This window comes from Pan troglodytes, chromosome 3, assembly GCF_028858775.2.
Source record: "Pan troglodytes isolate AG18354 chromosome 3, NHGRI_mPanTro3-v2.0_pri, whole genome shotgun sequence".
Lineage (NCBI taxonomy): Eukaryota > Metazoa > Chordata > Mammalia > Primates > Hominidae > Pan > Pan troglodytes.
This window is the reverse complement of record NC_072401.2, coordinates 4,560,980-4,574,096: the sequence shown is the minus strand read 5'-3', so window position 1 is coordinate 4,574,096 and position 13,117 is coordinate 4,560,980. Positions and strand designations below refer to the sequence as shown.

General features: G+C 42.3%; 1 protein-coding gene across 4 annotated transcripts; it reads left to right on the top strand.

The window, feature by feature from the left end:
- Positions 1 to 268: 268 nt before the first annotated feature.
- Positions 269 to 13,117, top strand: TMEM128 (transmembrane protein 128). 4 transcript variants are annotated; one of them, XM_009447294.5, is made up of 5 exons: positions 269 to 1,059; positions 2,321 to 2,462; positions 8,176 to 8,334; positions 10,723 to 10,831; positions 12,403 to 13,117. In XM_009447294.5, exons 1-4 carry the CDS (start codon positions 1,035 to 1,037, stop codon positions 10,820 to 10,822), a joined length of 426 nt encoding a protein of 141 aa, XP_009445569.1. In that variant the 5' UTR covers positions 269 to 1,034; the 3' UTR covers positions 10,823 to 10,831; positions 12,403 to 13,117. The 4 variants fall into 4 exon arrangements, with proteins under 4 accessions (XP_009445569.1, XP_003310280.1, XP_517083.2 ...); XM_003310232.6 differs by having other exon boundaries at positions 420 to 554; XM_517083.8 differs by having other exon boundaries at positions 420 to 554; positions 11,581 to 13,117.

Sequence of the window (13,117 nt, the reverse complement as noted above, 5' to 3'; positions counted from 1 at the left end):
GGCCTTTCTCCTCCTTTCAAGTCTTGCTGGACGACTCCTGAAAAGCAAAAGTAGGAAAAAAACTGGGGGCTGAGAGTGGAGGGCTGGACAGAGGGTATGTCTCCTGCTGTGGCACCCGGAAGCCTGCGAGGGCTTCGGAAGCGCAGCGACTCACGGTCGCGCATCCCGGCCCTGGACGCATCCAGCGGCAGCGGTAATCCTGGTCCTCCTGGGCTTCCGTAGGTCGGAATAAACTTGGGAACTCTTCCACCGGGAAAGCTCAGTGTTTTAAAATTCAAATCACACTTGCCGACATGAGAGCGGAACCTTTGAGGCCGACTCCACCCTAGCTGCTCGCTAACTAAACAGCGAAGAGAACACAGTCTCCAATCCAAACGCCAGAAGGTCCAGAACCGGAGCCGACGCCGGAAGCGCTCTGTCTGACGTCACTTCCGTCGCATTTCGGGGCGGTACCAAGATGGACTCTTCGCGGGCCCGGCAGCAGCTCCGGCGGCGATTCCTCCTCCTGCCGGACGCCGAGGCCCAGCTGGACCGCGAGGGTGACGCCGGGCCGGGTGAGGCGCGCACCAAGCCGCCCCGAGGTTCTCAGAGGCGAGGCGTCGGAAAACGGCCGGCCTCCGGCAGCCCTGGCCCAGTCTGGAAGGACTGAGTTTCGGCTTTGCAAGTCGAATATTTAATGTCAGGGAAGATCCTTAGAATCGCGTAGTGCTGTGCATCGTCATCTCAACTGCGCTTCAGAATTCTCTGGAGAGCTGATTTGACACCTGTTTGGAAATAGCGATTAAAATTAAAAATACCCACCAGTTTTAAGTCTTAAGGATTTACCAGAAACATGCCTGTACCGCAGTGTACAATGATGTGCGCAGTGTTTCACTTCAGGATTGCTTGTAATAGCGAATTACTGGAAATATCTGTCTTGCCCGTCAGCAGAAAGCTGGTTAAGTAAATTTGGGTATATGTATACCTGACACGCCAGGTCGACTCGTATGTACCAATGGGGATGATTTTCAAAGGGAAGTGTGGAACACTATGGTATGCCGCCATTTGGGTACAAAACAGGTAACTTGTGATATATGTTCACCTGTGGATGCATAGAATATGGAAGAATTCAGTAGAAATTGTAAGTGGTGGTTGCTTCTGGGGATTAGATCTGAGGTTAAGGATGGGAGACAGATACTTCATTTTGGATATTTTTTATCTCATATGTTTTAAAACCGTGTCCATTTATTACCTTTTCAAAATAAACACGAATAACCTCATGCCCAGGCATGATGATGTATACATTTTGAGGATATCCCAGAATATTATGAACATGCTTCCCAGGGTTTCCGATGGTCATCTAAAGGCCCAAAACCTCAGATGTGGACCATTGATTCTCACGTGAACGTAGAGGGCATGTCAGAATCCCCGGAAAGCTTAATAGAAATCATCCATCTGACCCAACCCCCATCCACCCATTCTTTCAGATTGCGTTCCAGACAGGAAAAATGTCTTGTCCATCACCTGTCTAGACAGTGCTGTGCTGGAACTAGAGCTCTGGTGTGCCGTTTCCACTTTTGAGCTGTGTTTAAAGTAACTAAAATATTTAGTTATAGGCTGGGCAGAGTAGCTCACGCCTGTAATCCCAGCACTTTGAGAGGCTGAGGCGGGCTGATCACGAGGTCAGGAGTTCGAGACCAACCTGGCCAAATAGACCAGCCTGGCCAAGACGGTGAAACCCCGTCTCTACTAAAAATACAAAAATTAGCCCGGCGTGGTGGCAGGCGCCTGTAATCCCAGGTACTCGGGAGGCTGAGGCAGGAGAATTGCTTGAACCTGGGAGCCGGTGGTTGCAGTGAGCCGAGATCAAACCATTCCACTCCAACCCGGGCTACAGAGGAAGACTCCGACTCAAAAAAAAAAAAATTTTTTTTAGTTATAAAAGTGTTCTTGGAAGACCACAAGTCCAGTTCATGCGCTAATGTTTGCCTTTGGCATTTTTCCTAATTAACAAGACTAATTACTTTCCTAGAAGAAATGTGAAACATAATATTAAAATTCTTACATTTCCAGGTGACATTGTTATTTCCGAAAAACGATGAAAGTGTAAATTTGATTTCACAATGTATTTAGAGGAAATAAATTGACTGTATTGACCGTATTTTATAGTGGGCTCTTATTTTTTGTAAATATAAACCTATCTCAAGGGTTTTACAGAAGGATTTGTTATCATGGGAGAGACTGTTTCTTAGCTCTAGGAAATGATTTTATTTGGCTTAAGTGTAATTTTTCCTCGCAAAATTGTGGTAACTTAATAAGTTGAAATCTTCCTTATTTGCAGAAACCTCTGCAGCTGTTGAGAAAAAGGAGAAACCTCTTCCAAGACTTAATATCCATTCTGGATTCTGGATTTTGGCATCCATTGTTGTGACCTATTATGTTGACTTCTTTAAAACCCTTAAAGAAAACTTCCACACTAGCAGGTAAGAAAATTTTATTGCTTTGTAAATTAAACCCAAGTCTGATTTTTCGTGTTATATTTTGTTAGTTGAATTCTTCAAACAGTAAGCACCTACTACTCTCTGCCAGGCCCTGTGTTGGAGGTGCTGGTGATACGAAGATGAATATGAGATGGGGGTCAAAGGGTACATATTTTTAGTTATAAGATGAATAAGGTCTGGAGATCTAATGTACATACAGTATAGTGACTATAGTTAATAATGCTGTATTGTATACTTGAAATTTTCTAAGAGTAGGTCTTGTGTCCTCCCCCTGTTCCCCTACCAGTGGTAACTATGTGAGGTGATGAGTGTGATAATTAACTTGATTGTGGTAATCATTTCACAATGTGTGTGTGTGTGTGTATATGTATACACACATATATATTTATATATATGTATATATTCATGTGTGTGTATATATATATATCAAGTCATCACACTGTATACCTTGAATATATAAAATTTTAATTTGTCAATTATACTTCAATAAAGCTGGAAAAAATAAAACCAATGAGAGGGTGTGTGCTCTGGGCATATACAGTAGAGTGGAATAGAACTGGAAATTATTTGTGTGCAAATAAATGTGTTGTAGGAAGGTAGTAAATTTAAGAAGAACCTAATCCGTTTGGGGAAAAGAGGGAGAAAAACTGACTGAAGGTCTTCAAAGACCAAGTACAAGAGTACTGGGAGGAAGAGTCGAGAACTGTGGCCAGTGGGAATTGGGTCTCAGGGTTGGTTTCAGAGGGTAGTTACAGCTGACAGGGTAACTACAGGGTGTGACTGCGTTAGAGTGGAGGTGAAGGTCCACAGTGGGAGGAGTGAGAGCTTTGTGGCCAGACCAGATGTCCAGTAGTTCCTCATTCACAGGGACTGAGATCCTTTCAGTATAGTCTCCAGAGTTGACATGGAGGAGAGGGTTGGAATCATATCCTAGGGTCCTTACTGCACATTGGAGAGTGATGTGGAGACCCTTGGATAAGAAATGGAAGGGAGAGGTATGTTGGTGAGCATCATGGCATTGGGAGGGCTGGTGTGCTTAGGGTCAAGAGTAATAATTTGGAAGTACCAGTGGGGGTAGGAAGATGCAGACAGGACTGTGGTCCCCTCGTATCATGGCAGGACACATGATTTCTCCTCAAGGGCCTTCAGGAGGAGCAGTGACTTCTGGCGGAGGAGACTGTCGAGCCACAAGGAAAAAGCCCGCAGGGGAAAGTAGGCAGAGGGGAGTTTATTTAAACTGTCCTCTACTTTCTAAGGGAGAAACTTTCCCTAAACACTCCCATCTTCTGCCCTTCCATGTCACTCACTCCTTTGTGGGAGGTGGCGTGACTGATTGAGTGTGTGATGAAGAACTGGACGAAGTTAGCTCAGCACCTTCTTCTGCTGCAAGTCGGCTGCCCATAGGAAGCGCAGAGTCTGGTCTGCCTTCCCATGGTGTCATTTCACGTGGGCAGTCCCCACAGGAAGAGGTCTCTAGGTTTTCATTTTGACCTGGAACCCAGTGGGTAAGGCTGTCTGTTTCTGGGTGTCAGAGACCCAGTATTAGGAAGTGCTTTGTCATCACTCACCAAAGCCATATTCTTCCCACGGCTGCATCAGTATAACAGACATTTAATCTTCATCAGCTTGACTCAGTCATCTTTCTTAGAACTTGGGCTGGGAAAAGAGGGATGGATACTTTATTTTTATTTTTATTTTGAGACAGGGTCTCGCTGCACTCTGTCACCCAGGCTGGAGTGTAGTGGTGCGATCATGGCTTGCTGCCTTGACTTCCCAGGCTCAAGTGATCCTCCCACCTCAGCCTCCCAAGTAGCTGGGACTATAGGCGCACACCACCATGCCTGGCTAATTTGGTTTATTTTTTGTAGAGACGAGGTCTCTTCATGTTGCCCAGGCTGGTCTCAAACTTCTGGGCTAGAGTGATCCTCCCACCTTGACTTCTAAAGTACTGCGATTACAGGTGTGAGCCACTGCACCTGGCTGGAGCGGATGGGTACTTTAACCACCACCAATAGCAGCTGCTCTTTCCTTCATCAGATACTTTATGGAGGCTGAGATGTGTTTGGCTGTCGGTGCCAAACACGTGGAAGGTGCATTTCTAGCTCTCCAACAGCTCATTCTAGGCTGCAGCAGACAAGTTACCAGGCCGCATGGTTTGTGCTCTGTAAGTGTAGGCACAGGGTATTATGGGAGCATCTAGGAGGGATATCTAGTCCAGGTCAACCTCAGGACTGAGACCTTTTTGAGGTTTTAGGAGATGTGAGAGAACTTCTCTATTTGTGTCCTTATATTGGGTATTTTTAGTAGTTTAAAGAAATGGCAGAGTAAGAAATGATCACACATAAGATATTTGGGGGCAACTGCAGTGAAGTGGAGTGCCCAGGACCACGTAGCTGCTGTGTGGCAAAGCCAGGACGCAGACACTGGGACCAGGGCTGTGGGGGTTGGAAAGAAAGTAGAAGTCATAGATCTGTCCTCAACAAGGTGTCATCTTAGGGAGAAAAAGGCAGAAATGCATTCTCAAAGGCTGAGGATTTTGAGTTGCATTGTTTTCTTGGGAAGGACTCATTAAGGGGGGTTGGGGGGCATTGAACAGCCATGAAATGAGAGGGCTGCACAAAAGACAGTGCCGGCTGAGTTCTGCTTTTGGAAAATGGCTAAAATGGCTCGTTCTTCTGATGCCTGAGGTGATTTCTTTTTCCTCTGGTTCTAGCCTAAATTTAGAAGCTTGAGGCCTTAAGGTTCTTTATATTGTTCAAAAATGGGAGAGCAGGTCCGTATTAAAAACAAAACAGGCCAGGCACGGTGGCTCACGCCTGTAATCCCAGCGCTTTGGGAGGCCGAGGCAGGCGGATCACGAGGTCAGGAGATCGAGACCATCCTGGCTAACACGGTGAAACCCCGTCTCTACTAAAAATACAAAAAACAATTAGCTGGGCATGGTGGCGGGCGCCTGTAGTCCCAGCTACTTGGGAGGCTGAGGCAGAAGAATGGCGTGAACCCAGCAGGCGGAGCTTGCAGTGAGCCGAGATCGCGCCACTGCACTCCAGCCTGGGCGACAGAGCGAGACTCCATCTCAAAAAAATTAAATAAGTAAATAAATAATAACAAAACAACACTGTGATGCTTTAGAAATCACAGTTTAAAATACACTGCTTGTGTGCATCAAAATCAACAGTGGAGTTAAAGACAGAAAGTAAAATTAAAATCCTAGATGCTCAGGCCCAGAATTTTGGAAACTGGGGACTAGGTAGTTTCTCTTAGAAAGGTGCAAGGTGACTGTGATATAAAGCCAGGGCCGAGGACCACTGACTGATAGTATTATATTTTGTTCAGGCAGTTTAAAAAATTTTCTTAGGCCGGGCATGGTGGCTCATGCCTGTAATCCGAGCACTTTGGGAGGCCGAGGTGGGTGGATCACCTGAGGTCAGGAGTTCAAGACCATCCTGGCCAACATGGTGAGACCCCATCTCTACTAAAAATACAAAAATTAGCTGGGTGTGGTGTTGGGCACCTGTAATATCAGCTACTCAGGAGGCTGAGGCAGGAGGATAGCTTGAACCTGGGAGGTGGAGGTTGCAGTGAGCCGAGATCGTGCCGTTGCACTCCAGCCTGGGCAACAACAGTGAGACTCCGTTTCAAAAAAAAAATTTTTTTTTTCTTATATCCACATGTTGGCAAAGGAAAAAAATGTCTAAAAAGACTCCTTAGGGTAATGATAAAAGGCCTTTTTAGACATTTTTTTCCTAATCATTCCTGTGGAATGTGGAATTAGATAAACTATATATTCACTTATATACTGCATGCATGTCTATGCTTTATACATACAATTAGAGCCAGATTTTTTTCTTCACTTTGGGGGCGATACTCCCCCCAGTGAGATTGCATGCTCTAGCAGAAGAGAGGTCTTTGAAGATTCCTGAAGATGAACATGGAAATTTTTTCCTCATAGATATAACTTGAGTGATGGCTGGGCACGGTGGCTGACCCCTGTAATCCCAGCACTTTGGAAGGCTGAGACAGGTGGATCACTTGAGGTCAGGAATTCGAGACCAGCCTGGCCAACATGGACATGGTGAAACCCCATCTCTACTAAAAATACAAAAATTAGCTGGGCGTGGTGGCCGGTGCCTGTAGTTCCAGCTACTCGGGAGGCTGAGGCAGGAGAATTGGTGAACCCGGGAGGCGGAGGTTGCAGTGAGCTGAGATTGCAGCACTGCACTCCAGCCTGGGCGACAGAGCAAGACTCCGGCTCAAAAATAAATAAATGAAAATAAAAATAACTTGAGTGGAATAATAATGATTATGATTGAGAGTCAGCTGTGAGGAGCACTTTGCTGACCACTTGATTTAATTCTCACAGCTATTCTGAGTTAAGTACTGTCAATATTTCTGAAACACACAGAGGTTAGGTAATTTGCCTAGAGTCACAAAACTAGTCTTGCTCAAGTTAAGATTCAAACCCATACAGACAGATTTCAGAGGCTGTGGTCTTAACCCCTTCCCTCTACAGCCTCTCATGACTCCGAATCTCAGAATTGCATCATCGTAAAAAGCCTTCATGGAATCCGGAACCTTGCCATTATTGGAAGTTCACTTTGTGCCTTTGTAACTTATCTGTTGTAGCCATCTGTTCTCCCTCTCTCTTCCACATGGATTGTCAGGCTTTTCCCATAGAGAAGCAGATGATGATGGGATATTGGATTGAGTTGGGAGAATGGGAAAGGGACTTCAGTCCCCAAGTCCAGCTGGGGTGGACGGAAGGGGTTGTCCAGCTTGCCTCACACTTGCTGAATCAGGTCACAGGTGGAATTGGAAGGGAGTAAAAAGGCATTGGCATTGAGGGTGAGGTGGTGAGTAGAAGATATTTTGAAAATGGGAGGATTTCATTTAGAAATCTTTTATGAGAGAAAATTTGAATTATTGATCTTCCTAATTGTCTTTCAGTATTCCAAGAAAGTCCACTTAACTTGGAGGAATGAAGTTTCCCACTGATAAACTTCTTTAATCCTGTCACACTCAAAACTTCAGAAACAACCAGAAAGCCACTATCTTCCTTGTATTTTTGTTTTTATTTATTTTATTTTTTGAGACAGAGTTTCACTCTTGTTGCCCAGGCACTCCAGGCTGGAGTGCAATGGCGCCATCTCAGCTCATTGCAACCTCTGCCTCCTGGGTTCAGGCGATTCTCCTGCCTCATCCTCCCAAGAAGATGGGATTACAGGCGTGCGCCACCACGCCTGGCTAATTTTGTATTTTTAGTAGAGACAGGGTTTCTCCGTGTTGGTCGGCTGGTCTCGAACTCCTGACCTCAGGTGATCCACCTGCCTCGGCCTTCCAAAGTGTTGGGATTATAGGCGTGAGCCACTGCGCCCGGCCTCTTCCTTGTATTTTTAAAGAAAATGCATTGTCATGACCAGAATTTTCCCTTGGTTGGTTGGCTGATGAGAGTGTGTATATAAATGCATGTATTTCAAGTCTTACTTTTCATTCTTTCCTGAGTTGTGTATCTCTTTTTCTCACCCCCATCTCCCATAGATTGAGACTTTCTGAAAGCATGGATTGTTTAAGTATGGCTCCCTCTGCAACACTTGATATTCTTAGAAGCAGATTTTTAAGCTATTAGTAAAAACTTTTAAGATATCTGACGATTCATTAAGTGCTGTCAGACCTCTTACTGTTTTTATCTCCACAGCTGGTTTCTCTGTGGCAGTGCCTTGTTGCTTGTCAGTTTATCAATTGCATTTTACTGCATAGTCTACCTGGAATGGTATTGTGGAATTGGAGAATATGATGTCACGTATCCAGCCTTGATACCCATTACCACTGCCTCCTTTATTGCAGCAGGAATTTGGTAAGTTAACTTTGAAATGACTAACAGGAATGAACAACAAATTTTTTTTTTTGATCAGATAGTGATATGCTTGGTCCAAACTTCGAAAGAAAAAAAGTTAAAACAGAAAAATAGTCTCCTGGTCATTCATGCTCTCTGGTTCCCTTTTCATTAGTATCTCTTTCTCCTTCTATTTATGGATCTAGTTATTTAAAGCACAGATGGTGACATTCTGTACATATTCTGCATTTTGCTTTTTAAATCTATTTTATTATGACATACAGTACATATAGAAAAGTGGAAAAAACTGAGATGAATGAATTAGTGAATGAATTCTCATGAAGTGATCATTGGTGTAAACTGAGCCAGCACACTGGGAACCCCCTTCATTCTCCCTCCCAGTTACTACACCTTCCCTCCTGCCACAGGTAAATACTGCCCTGACCTTCATGGTAACTACTTGCTTTGCTTCCATTAGATATTCTATTTTTGTTTCAGCTACGCTTTTGAACTTTATAGAAATGGATTTGTACAGGGTGTATTCCTTCACATTGAGCTGGCTGTGTGCAGCATTGTGTGCAGTTCTTTCATATTGTCGCCGGGAACAGTGACTCATCTTCATTGCTCTTTAGCATTCCATTGTTTAATTGAATCCCAGTTTTCTTTTCCCTTGTTGATTGTGTTTAGATTTTTTTCAGTTTGGGGTTACTATGAAGGATGCTATAAAGAGCATTCTTGTACATGGCTCTTGTAGCACAGTGAACACATTTCTGTTGGGTGTAGAGATGTATGTATATATGTATATATATGTACCCCAAGGGGTAAAATTGTTGGATGTACGTACCTTTGACTTCAGTAAATCAAGCCAAACTGCTTTCCAAAGTGGTTGTTTGTCCTTTTTTCCTTTTGTTTTTCAGTGGATCCTTATAGTTTGGGATTCTTCCATAATGGTACATATAGATGTGTCTCATTTTTTTAAACAGTTGCATAGTTTTCACAGCATGGACATAACATGATTTATTTAACCTGTCTTCTGTTGCTGGACTTCGTTATATTTATACCCAAACAATGCCACAATGAATAACCTTCTTCATAAGTTAATTAAATACTCAATGAAAAATACAGGGTTTTTTGGGTTTATAAAAGTAATACTTGCTCACCGAGGGAAAAAAAAATCTGTAAATTACATAAAAACACAAAGGAAATATATCCTATGATCCAACCAGAAAGAAAACTACTTTTCCTATGTTGTGTGTAGCTCTCTAGTTTTTTCTTTCTTTATATCAATTGGATTTTTTTTTCTTTTTGGAGATAGGGTCTCACTGTGTCACCCAGGCTGGAGTGCAGTGGCATGATCACAGCTCACTGCAGCCTCGACTTCCCAGGCTTAAGTGATCCTCCTGCCTCACTCAGCCTCCTGAGTAGTTGGGACCACAGGCATGTGCCACCACATCTGGCTATTTTTTGTATTTTTTGTAGAGATGGGGTTTCACTGTGCTGCTCAGGCAGGTCTCAAACTCCTGGCCTCAAGCCATCTGCTTGTGTTGGTCTCCCAAAGTGCTGGATTACAGGCGTGCACCACCACCCCCGGCCTAATTGAATTTTTATTTTGGAAGAACCATATACCTTTATACATATTCTTTCTATGACTTATTTTCTGTAGTTGAAGTTCAAGGTTGTTTGACAGTGTGATGTGGTTATTGTTAACCTGTATGTGGGGGCATGCAGATATGTTGTTTTACTTTTTCCCATGAGGGTAAGATCATGTCCAGAAATGTTAATTTTTTAGACAGTGTGATTTGTGATTATAGTTATTTAATACTCATACTTGTCAAACTATTATATATTAAAACCAATAACCATCTGAACTTATTTGAATATAGTTTTCCCTATTCTGTTCTTAGAAATTTCAGTCATTAAAAATCTTTATAATTAGTGTTTTAATTTTACTTTGATGACAGGAATAGTGTTTTTCTCAATGAAAGATATAATAGCAGCCTATAAGCGATAACTGTTTTCATTCTGTTTTTAAGAGACAATACTTTGGTCTTTTTTACCATGATAGTTTAGTGTGTGATGTCATAAAAATGGGCTGTAGCCATTTAAATTCTTGTTCAAGTGCAGAAACCAAGAGACTTCAGTTTCTATTAAGCCATGTCAACTCCTATTAGGAGACCTTTAGTGGTTCCAGTTCCAGGGCCTTCTTGAAGAAATTGTGATACTTGTGTAAGTATATCTAGAGTTTTCCTTTCCAGCATTGGCTAAGTCACATACCTGAGAAATATGATACATAGAGAAGGTTGCTGACTGGATGAACTTTTCTACATTGAATTCTTTAAATCTAGATTCTAGAATAAAATTATTGATGCATATTGGAGTTGTCAACTGTTTATGTCTTGTTCTTTTCAGCTTCAACATTGCTTTATGGCATGTGTGGTCGTTTTTCACTCCATTGTTGTTGTTTACCCAGTTTATGGGGGTTGTCATGTTTATCACACTCCTTGGATGATTTCCGAAGGTAAGATATCTGGAGTGGTTTTTCTAAAAATGAACTCGTTTGAAAAATGTCTTTTATGACAATTTTCAGTGGATGGAGCTGTAACAGACTATTTGTGAATTATTTTCAGTCATGTTTACACCAGAGTTGTCCACACTAGAATTATCCATTCATTGAACTCTGAGATAGACTCCTTTTTGTTTTGAGACAGCGTCTCACTCTGTTGTCCAGGCTGGAGTACGGTGGCATGATCACAGCTCACTGCAGCCTTGACCACCTGGGGGCTCCAGCAATCCTCCCACCTCAGTTTCCCAAGTAGCTGGTATTATAAACATGTGCTACTATGCTTGGCTAATTTTTAAAAATTTTTTTTTAGAAACAGAGTCTCCTTATGTTGCCCAGGCTGGCGGGGGTTGGGGGCTGAGACTCTTTCTTTTGTAAAAGTTGGTTCTAAGTGACTACTTTTTAGAGAAGGTACCCTGCCTTTCAAAGACCTCATAAAGACAGGATTTGTACCTTCCAATATAGTTAAATTCACACATTAGACCATTTTATGTTGAAATTATATTAATTTCTGTCAGCTTATATTCAATGACTGTTGGCTAGATCATTCTTAAGAAATGGGAATACAGGAAGAATGAACAATTTTACCCAATTGGGAAAAAAAATTCTGCCATCTTCTAATTATTCTGACTTCCTCATAAAAATGTGTTGGATGACACAATCAGCTTTCATTTGGTGTTATTTATAGAATTTCTGCCTCCCTACAGATCACCCCATCCTGAGATCTGCTGCCTTACACAGTGGAGGCTGTTTTCTGAGTGTCGGATAACTCTGTTATTAAATAAGTGTATATTGAGAATACTCACTCCAGATGCTTAGGGGCATGGTGAGAAGGACAAAGTTAGTGCCTCCTGTCAGGTCACTTACATCAGAACTTGCAGGAAACCTGCTTTATACAGCAGTTGACAGGTGTGGAAACTGAAGCTCATGGAACTAAAAGTTAATACGCTAAATTTTCAAGGAGTTAATGAAAACTGACATTTCTGCTAAAAACAGCATGTTCTCCCTGTGGGATTTTAAAGGAAGGTCAGTGGTAACTGTGTAAAGAAGAAATGGACATAGTTTCATTGTTAGCAGTCTGAAAATAGTTGCTAGCACCTCCATGCCCACGCCAATGTCTCCAGCCTCCTTCAGGCACCTTGCTGTGTCTTGGGACCACTGGGAGCCCTCACAGGAGGCCCTTCGTTCCTGTACACATGTGGTGCCACAAGCGGCTTTGGGCCCGGAGGAATCCTACGCATCTCAGAGCACTTCCTCACCTGACCCTGTCACCCGTCTCCGCTTCTCATGTGCTCAGCCCCTTCTTTGACTCTTGAATTTTGAGTTTTTACGGATGTTTGGGAGCTCTTACTCTGACATGAAGTTATAATTGGTAATGGAGACTCAGACAATGTTGTAGATTACAGAGTGAACTATGCTTTTTAGTGTTAAATGCAATAGCTTGAGATAGAATGTTTTACTTGGTACATAAATGCTGGTTTTCTTTCAGATTTAAGGACATATACTTTTTTTTTTTTTTTTTTTTTAAGAGACAGGGTCTTCTATGTTGCCCAGGCTGTCTTTGAACTCCTGGGATCAAGTGATCCTCCTGCCTCAGCCTTCGAAGTAGTTGGGACTACAGGCCCACGCCACCGTGCCTGGCTGGACATGTAAATTTGAAGTGAATGGTTAAACATCCAGCTAGCTGAAAGCATGGCAGACCCTAACAGAAAAGCTACAGTGTGTTTTTGCAACTGTGAAGTGAATGGTTTCCTGGGAAAAATTGTGACTTTGTATAACTATTGTTGAAACCAGAATAAATTATATTTCACTTGCATATGCTTAAATTATTAAAATTTTCAGAAGTCAGTGATACAGAAATACTATTTTGCAATGTTAATCTGTTTGAGTCTTTGGAGAAAGTGGTTTCATTATAGGTACATAGTGCACTGTTAATATTTTAAACAAATAGTTCACTCTTCCATTTAAGGGATAGCAGTTCCTTGTATAAAATGACTGGATGTGTATAAAGGAATTATGTTGTCATGTGCCTTTAACCAGCTTTAGTAATTACTATAATCTCATATTTATGATAGTTTTGTTAGGTGACAGGACCAAATGAAAACATTTTATGTTTTCTCATCACTTTAGATTTTATCATTATGTACATTACTGGGTTTTTAGCATTTCCTAATGTGAAGTTTTAATCACTTTTAAGTATACATTTTTTTCTGTATCATTTAAATAAAATATCTTTATAACTTT

Coding starts and splice junctions, on each gene's coding strand:
- TMEM128 (XM_003310232.6), top strand. CDS start 458: ATGGACTCTTCGCGGGCCCGGCAGCAGCTCCGGCGGCGATTCCTCCTC. Junction 555..2,320: donor CGAGGGTGACGCCGGGCCGG/GTGAGGCGCGCA, acceptor CCTTATTTGCAG/AAACCTCTGCAGCTGTTGAG. Junction 2,463..8,175: donor GAAAACTTCCACACTAGCAG/GTAAGAAAATTT, acceptor TTATCTCCACAG/CTGGTTTCTCTGTGGCAGTG.